Source organism: Carassius auratus, unplaced genomic scaffold (assembly GCF_003368295.1).
Source record: "Carassius auratus strain Wakin unplaced genomic scaffold, ASM336829v1 scaf_tig00216890, whole genome shotgun sequence".
Lineage (NCBI taxonomy): Eukaryota > Metazoa > Chordata > Actinopteri > Cypriniformes > Cyprinidae > Carassius > Carassius auratus.
Window position 1 is genome coordinate 1 of NW_020528787.1, and position 22,451 is coordinate 22,451.

At 36.3% G+C, this 22,451-nt stretch overlaps 1 protein-coding gene across 1 annotated transcript; it reads right to left on the reverse strand.

The window, feature by feature from the left end:
• Positions 1-627: 627 nt before the first annotated feature.
• LOC113099224 (sterile alpha motif domain-containing protein 3-like) lies at positions 628-21,620 on the reverse strand. Its single transcript, XM_026264325.1, has 9 exons — positions 21,449-21,620; positions 7,494-7,630; positions 4,451-4,593; positions 3,430-3,610; positions 2,717-2,875; positions 2,536-2,623; positions 2,287-2,442; positions 881-1,087; positions 628-768 (listed from the first exon to the last, which is right to left on the reverse strand). Exons 4-9 carry the CDS (start codon positions 3,561-3,563, stop codon positions 628-630), a joined length of 885 nt encoding a protein of 294 aa, XP_026120110.1. The 5' UTR covers positions 3,564-3,610; positions 4,451-4,593; positions 7,494-7,630; positions 21,449-21,620.
• Positions 21,621-22,451: the final 831 nt, after the last annotated feature.

Sequence of the window (22,451 nt, forward strand, 5' to 3'; positions counted from 1 at the left end):
TTGATTTCGATTACTTAAAGTGGATGAAATGTTAACAAAATTTCTACACGTGCTGGCAACCTGTTTAAAATATTGATGTTTTCCTTCAAATCTTAAACACCATAAAGAACGCAAAGGTTTGCCTGGCAGATTTCGATCCCATCAACTTTGATGACTGCAGTGACTCTTCTTGTAAACACAGTTTTCCAGTCAGTGGTCTCCTGTACTTGAACAGTAGGATATGGTGAGGATGGTTCACTCTAAATGACAAAGCACAAAACAGATTCTGTATCAGTAAAATTTTCTCAGCAGTTGACTTAACTGATGGAGAGAAAATTGACATGCATAAAGACTAAGATAATTAATATTCACTCATTTGCATTTTGCCAAAATACAGTTTAAGGATTGCACAGAAATTTAAAACTATATACGCACCTCTCCAAGCACAATGAAATGTTCAAGTTTCTCTCTGAACAAGGCTGGCAACATGAGAAGTGCTGCTTTAAAATCAATTCCTGGAACATAAATGTGATACACAAACAAATATGTAAAAATCTATCAAAGGCAAGAATTTAATAGGCTTAATAAAGTGCTAAATAAAGTTTAGGAGTCAATTACCAAAGATGATCTTCACAGAGAGATTCTTCTCTAGCTTCTTTGTGCAGCTTTGCTAGAGGGGATTTCCCTTGAGCGAGCCGTAGCACGCTTGATGTAATGTGTCCAAAATGTTCTCGAAAATGGCGGCCTCAGTTGAACACATTTATACAGGAAACCAATTTCTTGATAAAGCTGCAGTTAATTGAAAGACAAGCATAAGTAAATCAGAGAATTTTATACAGTTTTAGTGTGTTACATGTTAATGAGATTTTTGTAATTTCATAATTATAATTTGCACACTAACCCCTGATGGACTCTTCAAGAATGGATATTTGTTGACGACATCTTCAAAAGTCATACCACTAGTAATCTCCTGCCGCCTCCAGGCAAAGGTCCTCCTTATTCGATCTTCAACAATGTGAGTCTCTGGCTGTGTCCTTCTATATTGGTCCTGCAGGACTTTCACATGTCCCTCTATTGATGTAGCATCCTCTCCAACAGCATTAATCTCCTTGTGCATAGACAAAAAACAAAACAGATAGAATTTTAGTTCTAGAGATGCACCGAAATTTCTTTGCTGAAAATTATTGGCCAAAAATGCTATTTTCATTTTTTGGCCAAAAGAGAAAAATGGCCAAAAATATGAGCTGAGCATGTACACAGGTTTCACTCTCTGTCTAGTTGCTGTCACCGAACAGTGTGATGCTCCACTCAATATTTTGCTCCATAAAAATGTATTCCACTTGTGTATCGCTCCAACGAAATAACACGCTGACAGGAAATTTCTGTGCATCTAGAATTTTTCTGTTTTGGCCAAGAACTTTTATTTTGGTGCATTCCTAGTTATTTCTAATTTTGGGCAGGAGAATGATGACAATTTTTCATCTTGTCACTTAAAGGGTAAGTTCTCCCAAAAATGAAAATTATGTCATTAATAACTCACCCTCATGTCGTTCCAAACCCGTGAGACCTCTGTTTATCTTCAGAACACAGTTTAAGTTATTTAGATTTAGTCCGAGAGCTCTCAGTCCCTCCATTGAAGCTGTGTGTACGGTCTACTGTCCATGTCCAAAAAGGTAAGAGAAACATCTTCAAAGTAGTCCATGTGACATCAGAGGGTCAGTTAGAATATTCTGAAGCATCAAAAATACATTTTGGTCCAAAAATAACAAAAATTACGACTTCATTCAGCATTGTCTTCTCTTCCGGGTCCGTTGTGAGCGCGTTCACGACGCTGTTGACGTGTTTTCTGGTGCACCCAGTAACAAAGAAAACATGTCAGCAGCGTCATACGTCAACTGTCACAGCAGTCAGTCGCACTCACAACGGACACAAAAGAGAAGAGAATCCTGAATAAAGTTGTAGTTTTTGCTATTTTTGGACCAAAATGTATTTTTGATGCTTCAAAATATTCTAGCTGACCTTCTGATGTCACATGAACTACTTTGATGAAGTTTTTCTTACCTTTCTGGACATGGACAGTAGACCGTACACACAGCTTCAATGGAGGGACTGAGAGCTCTCGGACTGAATCTAAAATATCTTAAACTGTGTTCCAAAGATGAATGGAGGTCTTACGGGTTTGGAACGACATGAGGGTGAGTCATTAATGACATAATTTTCATTTTTCGTTGAACTAACCCTTTAATTTGAGAACAATACACTGGTAACAAGTGTAAAAATATTAATATTATAAAAATATACTCTCACCAAAGGCCTTGTAATTTCTTTGCAACTGCTTTCTTCAGGTTGCAGAGACTTTTTTGAATGACCAAACTTCTGTTTAAGTCTTTTCACTTCTTCAACTTCAGCCAAAGGTGTCCGCTCAAATTTAAACTTGCGTTTCAGAGACATGTGCCAAGTGTGCTATAAAAAAAGAAAAAGAAAAGTAGTTTCACAAAATAAACTCCATTAACCAAGAACCAAAAGTAGAACATTAAAGGTAAACCAGCTACTTACATATCCATTGCCCTCTTTGTCTTTTAAAAAGGGATACCTCAGAGTCAGGGCCTTAGCCACTTGAACATACTCCTCTGTAGTTGGATACCTACAAAAATATTTTAAACACATGAGTGTAGCATTAAATGTTGTATAAAATGGAATGTAAGCAATTAAAACAGGTATAGGTAATGAGAAATACATTTTGTACTGAGCCATGCTTTTATACAACGTTCTAATAATTTTGTTTCGGTCTGATGACGTTAGTCTGCATTCTTTTCGGTCCAACTTGGCCTGAACATCAAATGGAAACTTCGGAACTTCAAAAAATGCAGGGAAAGCTGTTGATGGGCTGATATTACTATTTGCAAAAGAGAAAGTAATATTTAGACATTGCAGAGTTGCAGGTATACATAAAATAGCACAAATACAGTAAAGTAACGGTTTCAGTACTGAAAAGACAAATAATTACATTAACAAACAAAAACACTAACTTCAGAATTTTACCAAGTTTTATTTAAAATATGTGCCATACCCATTACTTGATCATCTTAGTTGTCAATTCATACACTGTGGTAGCCTAATAAATAATTCTATAGTAAACATTAATAGTGATGCACCAAAAATGCTGGGCACCCTGGGCTGAGACTGTACACTCTCCATGTCAAAGCTTCTGTTATCTTATCTGCTCAAGTTGTATTTTCTGTTGATATTTTTGACAAAGAAAATGGCAGAAATTTTAGAGCACCTCTAATACATTGTTGCAGATGCAAGAAATTAATAAACTAAGCACTAGTAAAAGTACAGCAAAGCAAAATGTAGAGAGGCATGCATGGGAAATAACCTAGCTACTTTTAAGATTTGCTTTAAGAATAGCTCTCTGAAACAAATGAAATATTATTAAACAGCAATTACCTTGCTCCAGCTCTTGACTGGCTTTCTACAGGCACAGGTTCAAGAGTTAATGTCACTGTCTCCTTCATCTGCTGAACAAATCGATGAAATTTTGCTTGTTTTTTAAATGATCCCTCAAAAAGGAATGAAATCATTGACTCAGTCAGTCCGATGTCAACAGTCCCTCCATCCACATCATTGTCTATAACACAAAAAAGAAGAAAAGTATCATTTAATTACCCATCAAACTGAAGCATGTACTAAACCAGTGTTTTTGAAGCTTTTCCTATTAACGTTTATTGTTTAAGAAATCAAATACACTGCTGGATAAAAAATAAATAAATAAATAAAATAATTGATATTCTATATACTAAGTATGAGTAAAAACACAATGCATTAGTCTCCAACCCTGCTCCTGGAGAGCTACTGTCCTGCAGATTTCAGCTCCAACCCCAATCAAACACACCTGAAGCAGCTAATCAAGGTGTTCAGGGCTACTTGATAATTACAGACAGGTGTGTTGGAGCAGGGCTGGTACTGAAGTCTGCAGGACGGTAGCTCTCCAGGAGCAGGGTTGGAGATCCCTGCATTAGAGTGTTCAGCGCTTAATTCATTTGGGATATGAATAAAAAGACTGCAGAAAAATAAAATCTCTCCGTGAACACACGTTACCGAAAAAAAAACAAAAAACTAACGTTACAGGAGACGAATTTACATTTTAAAAGTGAGAGAGACACCTCCCCCGCTTACAAACATCTGAAATTAACGTTACTGTCATGTTTGTAACGAATAAATATTCGCTCGGATGCTGTCCTTTTACTTAATTAATCAAGTTGCTTTGCTGTATCTAACGTTACACAAAATGTCTGTGTGATAAGGAGTATGTTGGGCAACTCTCCTGCTGCCCATTACAAAATGTTGTCATACTCGCAAAGGCGGGAAAATTTGCCTCAATATGTAAAACGTCAATCACTAAGTAGCTTGAAAATCCTCAAGTACACACTTCAAACTTTTAAAAAATGTAACAGCATAACGTACTCACCTTCAAACTTTTTCCTCTCCTCTTCAGTGACTTCGATACCAAATTGTATTAACTCCTTTATTAAGCTGTAGACATTCTAGTCAGCTCCATCCTGCAGGCCAACGAACGACACCAGCCAGTCTGACGCTAGCATTTTTAGCAGGCTAGAGCAGGGGAACATCAAGTTCAACAAAATTAACCGAACATGGCGTCCCACGTGTATAAATAAGATTATATAACATTATTCCACATTTACCTGAGAAATATTAACTCCAAAACAGACTCCGCGTTGAAAACCGTGCGAGGTTCCGTCAGAGCACGTCCGCATCAATCGCCTAAACTGAACGACTCAAGTCAAGCGAGGGAAATTTTCTTAAAGCGACATCAACGGTAACGTCTGCATAAGCACGTTTTGAATATAATTACTTGAGTATAATTAAATCTTGACATTCCGCATTGTCCTTATTCCAAATGTCATTCAGCGTCTTAAAAATGTAATAATTCAAAGGTCAAAATTTAAAAGTTTTAAATTAATAAAAATACATTTAATAAAAAAAAGCTTTTCTGACTACTATAATATTACAACAATAACAACAAAAAACCTTAACAGTTATTCAAAAGATTTAATTTAATAATTTCATTAGCTTTATGTTTTTTTTTATTATATCTGTCTCATTTTACAGGTAGGGGACAAGTACACTGTTTGAAAATGTATTTTTTACATTTAAAGAAATGTAATATGTATTGATGTTATCATGAGTTGAGGCACATTAAAGTAATAAAAAAAAAGAAAAGAAAGAAAAACACATAGGCCTACTCTAATTGGGGCTAAACTTAAAATAATTCCAAATAAAGTAATTCCAAGGTACAAAAATGTACCTTTCACATCTGTATCTCAAAAGTTGTACCTTTATAACTCATTTTGGGACCATAATTGTACCCATAAGGACCTACTGTGTACCTTTAAAGGTACCATTATATTTTTTGTTCCCCTAGGAACAAAATTGTACCTCCACAGTACCTTTTTTTCTGACAGTGTATGAACAGACACTTCATCACTGGTGCCTTGTGTTGAGATGTTAATGCAGCTAGAGGCATATGATCCCTCATCAGTCTCTTCCTTCCTACTAGGGGAACCAGAGGCACACCTGAATGGGCCATATAGCTTATGATTAGCATACATGACTAGACTCCTCTCCGATTGTGCATAGAGCAAATGAGGAGCTTAATTGGCCCATCAGTGTGCCGGAGTCCTCGTCAGCTCTGATGGAAGCCCACTTTAGTGATCATGAGTGCTGGGTGATGATTTAGCTACCACTAATACAGAGTGCTGTGTCATGCATACAGAGTTCTAATGCCATGTAGCGCAACAGGTTTTATAACCCACATTTATTGGAAATCAGATTTCATTTGGTACATTTGCATACATAGCTTGGCGACGGGTTCTATTTTGCGATAATGACCATCTGGTTGTTTTTTGCAGAAAAGATAATGACGAATAAAAAAACATAAAATAAGAAAGAGAGATTCACATGTGACATATTCTCTACCATTTGAAGTTAGACTGCACTTAGCAGCACTAAAGCGCAGTTTGAAATGAAGAAAATAATGAAATCAATCTTTAGGATTGTCATGTGCCCAACTGGAGCATTCTGGAGTATGTTGTTGAAGACAGTGGGGGAGAACGTGCACAGTTGTGTCTCTTTCTAATCCTGTGGGCGCTCAGCATGCAGACAACATTGCCCAAAAGAGGGCCAGCGCAGATAAACGAGGGATTGTGGTTGACTGAAAAGAGGACAAACATGACTCTGATAGGATGCACTGAGCACTCTGACGGGGATGAAAAAAGGGCCCATTCACACTCTTCTAAGAGAATAATAAGTCACAAACACAGAGCAAGAAACCAACAGTGAGAAAGAGACTTTGCAGAAAAGAGACAACATCAGACACAGTGGCCTCAAACAGATAACCTAAGCCACAGTAACAGACATATGAATTTCACCAGCATTAAAAATAAAATATCTAACCAAGTGGCAACTGTAAACAAATGATGCTAGAGCTTTTCTCAGAACTAATTTGAGTGGTATATTTATAGCAATCCTGGCAACAGTAATTAATCGAATGCTGATGAAATGGATAAAGACAACAGTGCCATGTAAACTTTATTCAGCAGTTTTTCAGCGGGTATTTGTTTTGTTACATGATATATCCATATCATTTATTTTATGCACATGAATTTTGGCATATTGTTAGTGAATTATCTTAGTGAAAAATCTGTTGCAGGAAGAATTTTCAATTAGAAATTGCTTGCAAATTTCAGAAATTATTACAAATAAACTGCAAGTAACATGTTAAATTAAGTGTGACATTTTAGAGTGTTTTTTTTGTATTGTATATTTTGCCATTTAGAATTATAAATAACAATTAAAATTACTAAAATTATGTTTTATTAACAACTTTACAATGTACGTTTTGTAATGTTTAATTACAAATAATGTACAAATGTACAACAATTTACATTTATAATAATTAATAATGCATGCAATTGATAATTAATATACATTTGTATAATAAAATATTAATATTTTGCAAAGTGTGCTTTTCTAATTATTATTTGTTAATGAATGCCACTTGGTTTAATAATGCAATTACTTTCATATGCTTTTAAGGATGCGTGTTTAATTGTCTAGGCACTTTTTGGGAACACTAAAGCTTGATCTTACTATACTGTAACTGATGCTAATCAAATAAAAACCCTCAAGTTTGAAGAAAGAGTGAAAATGAGGGGGCTTGGGACAATTGCATATCAAAGCATGAAGAGAATCCACCCGTTGGGCATGTGCATATTTATAATAGCCGTATAATTAAGATGAAGAATGCTCAGTATCTTAGCGTAGATGTAAGACAGTACTGCTCTTGTGTGTGTGTGACTCCCACACACAGATGCTGCGATAGTTAATGCCCGACTATGTTTTATCTAAAAGAGCACCATTAACCTTGAGAGCAGAATAACATAATAGACTGTGTGTGCATGTGTGTTCCTGCGTGTGGTGCGTGTGTGTACCTGCGGGCGGATGACTCTCTCAATGTTCCTCAGGGCAGTATCAGGTGAAGGAGGTGAGCAGTCAGGAGTCAGGCCTGTAGAATCATCACCATGGTTACTTTGCTCAGCATCTCTGACCGAAACATGTGAGAAGTGGCCTTCGGTGAGACAAAAAAAACAGAGCGATTGAGATACACTGAAATTAAAACCCACATGATTATACATTAAAAACAATGAGCCTGAAGTGACCTCTAGGACAGTACTGGGCAGACAAATGTATTACTTCCATTGATTCTAAAGTCACTGGCTAGAAGCGGTATTACGGGAAGCAAAAGGGCTTTTGGAAAGTGATGTAGAAATTCAATGAATTCACTTCCAGCAATAGCTGGAAAAGTGTCTGGAGGGGACCTTCAATGCTAATGAAATGCCTGAATACTGAGCATTTAACGCAGATCCTTTGCACCATTACTTTTAACACTCTAAAATCCAGTGTGTGACACACAGAGTTGAAAGGTTTTATTAATATGTCAGCTTTTGTCAGTGTCATTTATCATAGAAAATAGTTTCCACTCACCCCATACTTTGTAAAAAACAAACTTTGCTCAAACATTGGTATCTGTGTGTGCTCCAAATCTGTGTGTGCTCCATAAGGTTCATTCATACTGATGAAAAACTCAACTGTGTGATTAATGCTGAAGACAAGGTAGACAAATAAAGTTCCAGCATATTAAATAAGAATCCACATATAATAAAGCACCAAACACAAGAATCACCATCAGATAGAAATAAACTCCAACCAACACCAACAAACTCAATCAGATAGCAATAAACTCCAACCAACACTAACAAACTCTGTCAGATAGCAATAAACTCCAACCAACACTAACAAACTCTGTCAGATAGCAATAAACTCCAACCAACACTAACAAACTCCATCAAATAGCAATAAACTCCAACAACACCAACAAACTCCATCAAATAGAAATAAGCTCCAACCAACATCAACAAACTCAAAAAGATATCAATAAACTCCAACTTAAACCAACATACTCCATTAGATAGCAATAAACTCCAACTTAAACCAACATACTCCATCAGATAGCAATAAACTCCAACTTAAACCAACATACTCCATTAGATAGCAATAAACTCCAACCAACACTAACAAACTCCATCAAATAGCAATAAACTCCAACAACACCAACAAACTCCATCAAATAGAAATAAGCTCCAACCAACATCAACAAACTCAAAAAGATAGCAATAAACTCCAACTTAAACCAACATACTCCATTAGATAGCAATAAACTCCAACTTAAACCAACATACTCCATCAGATAGCAATAAACTCCAACTTAAACCAACATACTCCATTAGATAGCAATAAACTCCAACCAACACCAACAGAAACCAACAAACTAAATCAGATAGCAATAAACTCCAACCAACAGACACCAACAAACTCCATCAGATAGTAATAAGCTCCTACAAAACCAACATACTCCATCAGATAGCAATAAAATCTAACCAACACCAACACAAACCAACAAACTCCATCAGACACCAGCAAACTCCATCAGAAACCAATAAACTTCAACCAACTAGGGGTGGGAATCACAGGATACCCCACAATACGATATGAATCATGATACATGACTCACGATACGATAATATCACAAATATAAAATTCTAACAACAGCTCCGTGTAGTAACAGCTGCTCTATGTGAAATCACGCACATGATGGTATTTACTGCTGATTAGATAACCGGCTTTACTGACGAGATGAGCATTAATCATTGGCTGATATATATCGTGCACCCCTGCCTCCAACCTTCATCAGACAACAGCAAACTCCATCAGATACCAATAAACCCCAAGCAACATACTCCATCAGATAGCAATAAACTCCAAACAACATCCACAAACTCCAACAGATAGAAATAACCTCCAAACAACTATCACCAACACAAACCAACATACTTCACCAGACACCAGCAAACTCCATCAGATACAAATAAACTCCAACCAACACCAGCATACTCCATCAGATAGCAATAAACTCCAACCAACATCCCCAAACTCCATCAGATAGTAATAACCTCCAACCAATCAACACCGACACAAACCAACATACTTCATCAGACACCAGCAAACTCCATTAGATACAAATAAACTCCAACCAACACCAACACACTCCATCAGACAGCAATAAACTCCAACCAACATCCACAAACTCCATCAGATAGTAATAAACTCCAACTAAAACCAACATAGTCCATTATAGCAATAAACTCCAACCAACACCAACAGAAACCAAAAAACTAAATCTGATACCAATAAACTCCAACCAACACAACAAACTCCATCAGATAGTAATCAACTCCTACAAAACCAACATACTCCATCAGTTAGCAATAAAATCTAACCGACACAAACCAACATACTTCATCAGACACCAGAAAACTCCATCAGAAACGAATAAACTCCAACCAACACAAACTAAATCCATCAGATAGAAATACAATACATCCAACACCAACACACCTCATCAGACACCAACAAACTCCATCAGACACTTTTAAACTCCAGTCAACACAAACAGACTCCATCAGATACCAATAAATTCCAACTAGCACCAACAAATACCAACAAAATCAAACGAATGCATTTACAAATGGTAAATAACGATTACAAACAGATTCAAGATTCATTGGTGACATCTTTTTGGTGACAGATGACTAACAAAACACCATAATGTTATAGTTTTTGGAGATGTACTAGCATAGTTACATGATATTATTGAATTACCTTACAAATATCATGATGCATGAATATGGCAAACATTAAGTTCAATGGTTTTACCATCTGACACCATTGGTGTAACATGATACCACTATTGTACTTTTTAAGGGAAGCATGCCTTGTACAAAGTCATAACTTATTTTGTATTGTTCTCAATCCTATGAGAAAACAACTATTAATATAATTATAATTAACAATGTTGGTAACAAGATCTCATCCCTCAGATCAGTACAACATGCTGTATGTGTCTGTCTGTGCATTTTGGTTTCAAGAGACATTATCTGAAAATAGCATGTGTACTGTACATTATCATCCGAGCAAATATCCCTAGAGTGGTATCGCTCTCTGTGAATGAGGGATGAAACAGAGGTAAAGAGAAAGAAAGAGAGAATAACGAGGTGAAGAGTGGGTTACACCTACTCCTCCACCAAATTACTGAGAAAAACCTTTTCCATCAATCACACACAGCTAATACTGTTTGAAAGCCATTCTGTTCAAAACTGGTAACTTCATCCCTTTAAATGCAATCTCTGTTTTTCCAGTCCTGCATGAAGGAATGCAGAAAACAGTATGGCATGATTAAGTTAGCTTTAAACAATGGACTATCAAGTGAGTCAATAAGCCCTACAGCATCCATGAGGACAAAATCAGAGACAAATCCAAGCTGCATGTTTTTTAAATCAGTTGATTGCCAACTAAAAGGCAGGAGATGAGCAACAAGATTTGCCATAGTCAAAACACTAGAGACATAAGGCGAAAAACATAATTTTCCCCTGTATTCCACCATAACAGTAAACAAGCGGGTAATTAGGCAATAAAACACATCAAATCCAAGCATGCACATATGTTTACTTACAACAGTCCCCAAAAGCGATCTTAATCTGACAAACAAAATGTTTTTTTTTTTTAATATTCATTATATTATATTTTATATTCATTATATTCAGATAGATTTATATTCATTTAATTACCTTTATCATCAGAGTCATTGCAACCTTTTATAATTTTCGTCTACTGAACACAAAAGGAACATTTTGAATACTCAATGTAAATTCAGAGCATTCCAGATTCAAAAATGATCAAAAATCACAATAAATATATTAGAAAAATAGATTCAAATTATAGATTGGTACCTCATTCTAAATTTAAGTCTTCATTCACTGAACATCTTCCTCTCCAGTGAGTTGTAAACAGATTATTGATCCGGTGAGTCAGGAAGCAGATCAATTAGTTTGTGAGTGAAATCAGACCATTCATTCAGTCTGCTGCAATTAGTTACAACTACTTCTACTTTGTTGTGATAACTTAAGTTTCCAGCTTAAGTAAACTAAAGTTAACTGAACGTACTACTTTAAATCACTTACTTTTTTGTTGAAAGTTGAAACAACACATAAGTCATTATTTTAATGTCCAGAGTTATGGAAGCCCATTTCTGCCACAGATTTTTTTTTAAAGCAATAAAAAACAATTCTGAGAAATGAAGTCAGAAATATTAGATATAAACTTGAAATTGTGAGTTATAAAGTTAGAATAGTGGAAAAAATTATATAAACTATGCAAGTATAAACATGCACCTGCGAGAAATAAAGGCAAAATTGTTCGATATAATGTCTCAATTCTGAGAAAAAAAAAAAGTATGAATTGTGAGATTTACACTCGCATTTCTGAGAAAAAAAAACACAATGGAAGACAAACTTGCAATTCTTTTTTTTTTTTTGGAATTGGGAGTTTATTTCATGCAATACATACTTTATAACTCACAAATGCGAGTTTGTATTGTGTCATTCTGAGAAAAAAGGTCAGAAATGCAAGTTTTTATCTACAAACCCGATTCCAAAAATGTTGGGACACTGTACAAATTGTGAATAAAAACAGAATGCAATGATGTGGAAGTTTCAAATTCAATATTTTATTCAGAATTCAACATACAGTATTGTTCAAAATAATAGCAGTACAATGTGACTAACCAGAATAATCAAGGTTTTTAGTATATTTTTTATTGCTACGTGGCAAACAAGTTACCAGTAGGTTCAGTAGATTGTCAGAAAACAAACAAGACCCAGCATTCATGATATGCACGCTCTTAAGGCTGTGCAATTGGGCAATTAGTTGAAAGGGGTGTGTTCAAAAAAATAGCAGTGTCTACCTTTGACTGTACAAACTCAAAACTATTTTGTACAAACATTTTTTTTTTTTTCTGGGATTTAGCAATCCTGTGAATCACTAAACTAATATTTAGTTGTATGACCACAGTTTTTTAAAACTGCTTGACATCTGTGTGGCATGGAGTCAACCAACTTGTGGCACCTCTCAGCTGTTATTCCACTCCATGATTCTTTAACAACATTCCACAATTCATTCACATTTCTTGGTTTTGCTTCAGAAACAGCATTTTTGATATCACCCCACAAGTTCTCAATTGGATTAAGGTCTGGAGATTGGGCTGGCCACTCCATAACATTAATTTTGTTGGTTTGGAACCAAGACTTTGCCCGTTTACTAGTGTGTTTTGGGTCATTGTCTTGTTGAAACAACCATTTCAAGGGCATGTCCTCTTCAGCATAGGGCAACATGACCTCTTCAAGTATTTTAACATATGCAAACTGATCCATGATCCCTGGTATGCGATAAATAGGCCCAACACCATAGTAGGAGAAACATGCCCATATCATGATGCTTGCACCTCCATGCTTCACTGTCTTCACTGTGTACTGTGGCTTGAATTCAGAGTTTGGGGGTCGTCTCACAAACTGCCTGTGGCCCTTGGACCCAAAAATAACAATTTTACTCGCATCAGTCCACAAAATGTTCCTCCATTTCTCTTTAGGCCAGTTGATGTGTTCTTTGGCAAATTGTAACCTCTTCTGCACATGCCTTTTTTTTAACAGAGGGACTTTGCGGGGGATTCTTGAAAATAGATTAGCTTCACACAGACGTCTTCTAACTGTCACAGTACTTACAGGTAACTCCAGACTGTCTTTGATCATCCTGGAGGTGATCATTGGCTGAGCCTTTGCCATTCTGGTTATTCTTCTATCCATTTTGATGGTTGTCTTCCGTTTTCTTCCACGTCTCTCTGGTTTTGCTCTCCATTTTAAGGCATTGGAGATCATTTTAGCTGAACAGCCTATCATTTTTTGCACCTCTTTATAGGTTTTCCCCTCTCTAATCAACTTTTTAATCAAAGTACGCTGTTCTTCTGAACAATGTCTTGAACGACCCATTTTCCTCAGCTTTCAAATGCATGTTCAACAAGTGTTGGCTTCATCCTTAAATAGGGGCCACCTGATTCACACCTGTTTCTTCACAAAATTGATGACCTCAGTGATTGAATGCCACACTGCTATTTTTTTGAACACACCCCTTTCAACTAATTCAACTAATTGCCCAATTGCACAGCCTTAAGAGCGTGCATATCATGAATGCTGGGTCTCATTTGTTTTCTGAGAATCTACTGAACCTACTGGTAACTTGTTTGCCACGTAGCAATAAAAAAATATACGAAAAACCTTGATTATTCTGGTTAGTCACATTGTACTGCTATTATTTTGAACAATACTGTAGATGACATATCAAATGTTTAAACTGAGAAAATTTATCATTTTAAGGGAAAAATAAGTTGATTTTAAATTTCATGGCATCAACACATTTCAAAAAAGTTGGGACAAGGCCATGTTTACCACTGTGTGGTGTCCCCTCTTTTTTTTATAACAGTCTGCAAATGTCTGGGATTGACAAACGACTGAGGAGACAAGTTGCTCAAATTTAGGAATAAGAATGTTGTCCCATTCTTGTCTAATACAGGCTTCTAGTTGCTCAATTGTCTTAGGTCTTCTTTGTCCCATCTTCCTCTTTATGATGCACCAAATGTTTTCTATGGGTGAAAGATCTAGACTGCAGGCTGGCCATTTCAGTACCCGGATCCTTCTTCTATGCAGCCAAGATGTTGTAATTGTAATGCACTCATGCAACCCCATACCATCAGAGATGCAGGCTTCTGAACTGAGTGCTGATAACAACTTGGGTTGTCCTTGTCCTCTTCAGTCCGGTTGACATGGCGTCCCAGTTTTCCAAAAACTTCAAATTTTCATTTGTCTGACCACAGAACAGTTTTCCACGTTGTCACAATCCATTTTAAATGAGCCTTGTCCCAGAGAAAGCACCTGCACTTCTGGATCATGTTTAGATATGGCTCTTTTTTTGACCTATAGAGTTTTAGCCGGAAGCAGTAAATGGCACGCTGGATTGTGTTTACCGACAATGTTTTCTGGAAGTATTCCTGAGCCCATGTTGTGATTTCCATTACAGTAGCATTCCTGTATGTGATGCAGTGCTGTCTAAGGGCCCGAAGATCACGGGCATCCAGTATGGTTTTCCGGCCTTGAGCCTTAAGCACAGAGATTATTCCAGATTCTCTGAATCTTTGGATGATATTATGCACTGTAGATGATGATAACTTCAAACTCTTTGCAATTTTTCTCTGAGAAACTCTTGATATTGCTCCAATATTTTTCACCACAGCATTGGGGGAATTGGTGATCCTCTGCCCATCTTGACTTCTGAGAGACACTGCCACACTGAGAGGCTCTTTTTATATCCAATCATGTTCCCAATTGACCTAATAAGTTGCAAAATGGTCCTCCAGCTATTCCTTACATGTACATTTAACTTTTCAGGCCTCTTATTGCTACCTGTCCCAACTTTTTTGGAATGTGTAGCTCTCATGAAATCCAAAATGAGCCAATATTTGGCATGATATTTCAAAATGTCTTACTTTCAACATTTGATATGTTATCTACATTCTATTGTGAATAAAACATAAGTTTATGAGATTTGTAAATTGTTCCATTCCTTTTTTACTCACAATTTGTACAGTGTCCCAACTTTTTTGGAATCGGGTTTGTATCAATTCTGACTTCATAACTCAATTGGAGGTTTACAGTATATCTCACAATTCTGAGAAAAAGTCAGAATTGCAAGTTTATTACTCAGAATTCTGACTTTTTAACTGCAACTGCAAGATGTAAAACCACAATTGCTAGAAAAACAGCCAGAATTGTGAGCCCCCAGAAGAGCTGGGATTTTAAAGAAATAATGACTTGTATTTCTATTTGATACAGCGTGCAGAAATTATATGAATCACTTTCATAATTTATTTAGCAGATTTTTTTAAAACATTTAGAACAGTGATATTTTAGTATTATTGGTATATTATTATAGTATTTATTCATATATTTAATTTATAAATAGTTCAACATTTTCTATTTACTTTTATAGCAGCTTTAGTTTTAGTCATTTTAGTACATTTCTAATTTTCATTTCTTAAGTTTTTTCATCTAAAATGTAGATTTTATTTAATCTTTATTTCAATTATCAAAAAAACATTTTTAGCTGGAGTTTAACAGTCCCAGTCCTCATTCACTCCCATTATACTAAATAGAGCCAGAACATTCTTAAAAATTTCACCTTGTGTTGAAAGAAACAACATATATTTGCATTTCACGCATATTCAGAACAACCTAAGGGTGGGTAATCAAGTTGTACTTACATTTAGCTTTATATAAAAACAATAGATGACTTCAGTATGTCCTCATTTAGTTAGCTATGTAAATGCAAGTCTGGGAAAGACAATGAAAGAAACCATTGGCGTTAAATCCATTTAAACAGGCCTTGGAAAATCATAGATCACTCTTGATGATGTTTGTTCCTGTCTTCGCACACATTTGAAACCTTAGCATGTTTCACAATAAACCCACCACTGTGGCTCAGAGATAAGACACACTCTTTGCTGGATACTTCAGACTTCACCTCACTCATACGCAAGTACTTTAACCAACATATGTCAGCCTTATAGACTGACACTGAAATTACATGATAAAATGATATTCTGTATTCATGGTGAACGCTGAGCAGACTAATGAATTACAGAAATACCATTAAGTCAGTTGGGTCCACACAGACACAAACTTCTACACGCAGCTCATTTCTTCTCTTCAAACACCAGTGTCATGAATACTGACGAGCTTGGTTCCTCTAATATGCAAATGATGGCAAAATATTCATGAACCACTAAACTGAGCGCCATTAATAATTGAAACAAAATAGCAGACTTGATTGTCGCTTGCACACATGCTTATATTTGTACTTTCTTTACTGACGTCTGTCAAGAGTCCCATTTAAAACAAAAATGTTTGCGGTGGATCAAAACACAAGTCCTCGCTAGGGGGGATCGTAGTAGTGCATGTGAGAAAGAAGGATCCTAACGGAGCTTGGTGGGAAAGAGTGTGACGGTCAAAACTGCTCGCAGCTGTTTTTGGGGATCTGTGAATGCAGTAGTAAGCTCAGTGGGGCTTGACCCTGCTGGTAATGGGCAGGAAGCCGGGGATGAACTTGACTTGTGTTTTACTCTTTCATCCATTAGCCATTAACCTCTCTGAGCTGCGGTGCTGAGGGAGAAATGAGGCATGTAGGAGCCATGGGAACACCGAGACTCTTCAGACACAGATGCTGAAAGATTAGCAGGCCATTACTTCAGCTGCATAGAAATATGGATATCCAAATATATTACTATGTGCAGTTTTGGTGGCACAACTACCAAATTTAATGATGCAACTGCCAGAGTTTATTGTACTATGTTGTACATTTTAGACTGACTGATGGATTTAACATTCTGCATGGACCAGTTGGTACTTCCAGTGAATATAAAAGTAAATAAAAATGTAAAATAAAAATGTAAAATAAAAATGTATATAAATTGAATTTATGTTTATTATATATATATAAGTTTAATTTATTTATATTTTAATTATGCCCATGTCTTAATTTTCCCCACCACATTGGTCAAAGCACTGATTCAGTATTTCAGTATTTTAATGTCAGTACTTTTTGTTCATGCAATCAAAGTCGCTTGTGACCTGGTGTCCAAAACTTTTGGTTCTACAAAAGAAAGTAAGTATTTCAGTTTTGAAACAACATGAGGGTGACCAAATGATGACATAATATATATTTTATGCTCTCTCTATGAATGGGCCTTTGAATCATTGGTTTACATGATTTTTTTAAACATTGAGAGCTCTCAATTACATTTATGTTTTAAAACGAACTTAAAACAATCTTCATATAAACCTACTATAATAAATGTCCTATTTACCTGTGCCCTTCAGCAAGTAGAACATATACAGAAATTGAATACAATTATCCAACACTAAATTCTAAATTAAATGTAGATGAATCCAGGTTACATAAGCTATTGATTGCCTTTTTTTCTTTTGTTCTTTGATTAACAGACATTACAGCAGCTGGGTTATTATGTTATTTTGGCTGCTTAAAGAGCAACTGCTTCTGATCTCTCACCCAGTCACATCAAAGTACTGAACCAAAAGTGATTTGTTAATATTTATGCCCACTTTGTCTTCTTTCACACCACCATCAATTCACTAAGTATTTTTTACATATTTGGATAAACAATCAAAAGAAAGCTCATACATATGATTTGCTGAGGTATGTCAATATTGGACAAGAGTAGACTGGAGACAGCTGAACTACTGTAATCTGAGGCCACAAAAAAGGGAAAAAAGTCTTACATTAGGCTCAACACATGACCATAATTGAGCACGACTTGCTCATTTAAGTCAAAAAAAGGAGGAAGAGGAAAAAGAGAGGACAGACAGAAGATAGGGACACAGAAAAGATAAATAAACAGGAAAAGACACACCAAAGCAGCTGTAACGGGACTTATGCTGAGCCTCGTCTTGATTCTTTCCACCTAAATCCTGTTTTTGACAAGCCGTCACTTAATAAATCCTCAGCAAATCCCACACAGTCAGTCTGATCGTGTAACATAACACAATACTGCTGGAAAAGCTGGGTGGAAATGGTTACCTAGATGACACAGCCAGCCAACTAGCTTCCCACCTTTATTCCTGTTGCCTGTTGATTTTAAAAGTTAGCTTTCATGATAATCCTCCAAGATTTTTTTTCATTTTAAACACATATTGCTTTAGTCTTACCAAACATTTCAAAACCGCTTTGTGGCATTATTTGCAAGTCATGGTTAACATTCTTGCGCAGACTCACACAGGATATGAACTAGAGAGGTGAACTATGAGCACATATTTCTGCTTCTCTTATTATCTGGACATTCAACTGTGACAGAATGAGAAAAAACTGCAAACTTCAGCCAACATGAAATCAAAATGCACTCTAAAAATTTGTCCTTGGATACCATGAATCCATTCAACCCAACACAGTGATTATCCCGTCATAACGGTGATGTGCAAGCATCTCTATTTATTCTCGGAGATACCGGTGCGAGTGTTTTGATTGGTCCTGCGCTTTCCTGCAGTGTTGACTATAATCAGGCAGAGAAAAGAGTCCTGCAAGCTGTGATTTCATGCTTGTGGAGATATCGAGAGGCCAAAAATAGAGCTGGTCAAAATCCACAAATCTTCACGCAAACATCAGCACAAGCACCAACAAAGGGTTACAGTACAGTAACACAGGAAATAGTTCCATAAAACACACACACACACACTTAGATGAAGTGGAGACCTGCAGTACTGTGCTGCTACATTAATAGAGTCGTCTGCGAGATAAACAGCGACTGCGGCTGCATCAGGTGTGAATCACTGGCCTACAGGCGACACGGCTCACTGCGTCTCCATGACAACTTGCAGGTGACTCACCAACCTCTCTGGGTAAGGCTAAAGCTGTTTCCATGACAACCCTAACCCTTACCGCAGGAATGATGCCAGAGGAAAGAACTGCGGCATCCCAGCACTACACTCATCCACCTAAACACTACCACAAGAGGGTCTATGGGGCACAATGTTCTAATTGGTCTAAAAATAAAGCATTGACAGCTGTCTTGTGAAGTATTTATAATACGCCATAGTATAATATGCTAGAATATTCCCAGTAGGGCCCTAAAATACGCCCGGCGCAAAGCGACGCAAGGCGCAGCGCAAGTGTGTTTGCTAGTTTCAGTCCGGCGCCATTCACATTTTCCCATCCAGAGCCATGTCGTTTAATTAACAAATGCATTTGCGTCCACTTGTGCGCCCATGGGCGTGCTGGTCTAAAAAAGAGGTGTGTTCAGGTGCATTGCTGGTGCATTTCTATTTTAAGGAGCTGAAAATAGACTGCGCCATAGACCAACTCAAACCTGTTCTAAAGTCTGGCGCAATGTTTTTTCTTTGTTATTTAAAGAGCGTGTTAGTATAGGCGTGTCCACAAACGCGCGTACACGCCGCTTATTAAACACAGGGACACACAGCAGCACACAAACATGGCAAATATTAAAAATGAACAATGTCATAATGGACGGTCATAGCATGTATCAGAATTAGGCTATCTATTTGCTCGCACACAAGCAGCTCCGTTTCATCTCGGAGACACGTTCTGTCATTGCGCTTGCCAAATTCCACCATGTAAATAGCAAATCAGTCATTGCACGAGCGCAACTGGCACTTAAAGGGAATGGAAGATGAGACTCAGATTGGTTTATTGCACGTTACGCCCAAAAAACATTGGGCGTTAACATACTGACATTTCACTTGAGACGGATATAAAAATTATAATTAAACTTTATTTGAAGTACTACTTGTGCCCAATGTACATTTCTTAATATTAAGCCTAAATGTGTTTTAATGTCACTGTTGATGATGACTGGATGATCTTAGAACAATATCGGTCTTAAAATGCAAGATATTTAAAGTATACTAGCAGTAGCTCCACTTTAGCACAATCAGATATACTTCAGTATATCTTCAGCACTACTACAGCATAATTAAAGTACATTAAGTACAAAATGAGTTGTTCCAATTTAGCAGACATTAAGGATACCAGATTAGTATACTAACAGTACAAATGTAGGGTATTTTTATTAAGTAAATAAATATGTAAATGTATTTGTAGTATACTTAGCATGAAATAAATACTTTCCAACTTTCCACTGTCTCTAAACATAATTGAATACACTTGCTAAGTGAACGTCCAAGCAGGTCTTGGTGCTAGATATGATATAATATAATATAATATAATATAATATAATATAATATAATATAATATAATATAATATAATATAATATAATATAATATAATATAATATAATATAATATAATATAATATAATATAATATATAATTATTATTATTGTATCCATTGTAAATTAGTACATTGTGAGGAGAGCAAAAATTATTCATAAATATTTATACATATGCTTATTATATTATTATTTCAGAGAATTATGGACATTTTGTAAAATGCAGTAAAATCAAGAATCTGTTATTTGTTAATTCTATTTAACATTTGTTTAATTTACAAAAGTACAAAGAAAAGATTTCCAAAGTCTTCACTGACCAGCGTAAATGTATTTTGTAAATATGAACAAATTTTGATTTTGATGGCTGCAACACACTCCAAAAAGGGACAGAGGCATGTTTAACACTGTGTCACATTAACTGCCCTTTATATTTTCCAAACAAACAAGTTCTGCAAACAACATTTTTGTCCAATCTCGCTTGATACAAGACTTCAGACGCTCAGCAGTCTGTGATTGTTGTTGTCTGATTCTCCTTTTCATGATGAGCCATACATTTTCAATAGGAGACAGATCTGCTGGCCAGTCTAGCACATTCAGTCTGTCTTTATGAACCCACGCTGCTGCAGCACAAAAACACATTTTTTTTAAAATATATTTACAAAATACATTTACTTTGGTCAGTGAAAACGTTGGAAATCTTTTCTTTGTACTTTTTTCAATTAAATAAAAGATATAAAGAATTAACAAATCACAGATTCTTAATTTTATTGAAATTTACGAAATGTCCCAACTTCTCCGGAATTGGGTTTATAGTAAATAATAATGTATACATATTTATGAATGTTTCACTATCCAATCAATTCCCAGTACAATAAAGTCCTGCCCATTTTTAAATAAAATACATTTTATTTAATATTCAGTTTGGTTTGATAATACAGCATATAAAGAATAAAAAAATTGATTAATAATGACATTTTATATTTTAATTTACTGAGGTGCATGAAGAATTTTTCTGACAGGTATGAATGCAGTTTTTTTTTTTTTTTTTTTTTTTAGCTTTCATTTAGTTTTTAATAGATTTTTATATAGTTTTCATTGATTTTATTTGTTTTATTAATTTGAAATAACTAACCATTGCGAGGACAGGCGTTGTGGAGGTGGATGTCCAGAGAGCAGGGTTTGCGTGTGACAGCTGTAGCCACTGACTCGTAAGGGTTGTCCTCATCTTCTGGTAAAAACACATCCAGGGATGGAGAATGGGCAATTTCAGCACATCGCTTGTCCTGCACACAAACAAAATAACACAAACCAGGGTCTTTAGACAGACAGATAGCAAAAAGTTTAATGGATGGATGAATAAATAGAATTTTCAAAAAATACACATCAGCTACCTAAAAGGCACCAATTTTTGTGTGTGTGTGTGTGTGTGTGTGTGTGTGTGTGTGTGTGTGATAAAAACAACAACAACAAAAACACTCAGCATTCAATTGAGAGTTTCTCTCTGTGAAGATCAACCGTTCTGTCTCACACGTCAAATGACAGGGATAAACATCCATCCATGTCACCCTGCTCTATCATCATCAGTGAAACATTGCCATCACCTCCTGCTGCCTGTTTGTCTTCATGAGTGCAACACAGCAGGCGTGTGAGGGCAACCATCCCTCAAAGTAAACATAGCACAGGCCAAGCTGCACCCATTGTCATCGCACTTATTTCCCATGAACCCCATCGATTTCTTCTCAGATGACTATTACTCTACCTGTCAGTCCCAAATCCATCATCACCCAGCAAGCATTAGATACATCCATCATGCGCCGGGAACAGGGGCAGAGCGATTTATCACACGGGATAGAAAGAAAGACCTTTGTCTCTTTCTCTGTTTTTTCTCCTGATTTGTCTACGATACAGACGTTCAGTTAATTCCATACAGACAGACACTCAAGATCAGGTCTTGGTTAAGAGTAAATAAAACACTCACTCTCCATACACACTCAGACAGGGCCTAAAATGAACACTCGCCAAGAACCAAATGCGAGTAAAAATCGGCGTTGGCAAGTATATGTAACAGTGTCAGGCACCAGTTGGCGGGTGAAACTTTTACAAAATTAAAAATGCAATGTAGTGAGAACAACAGC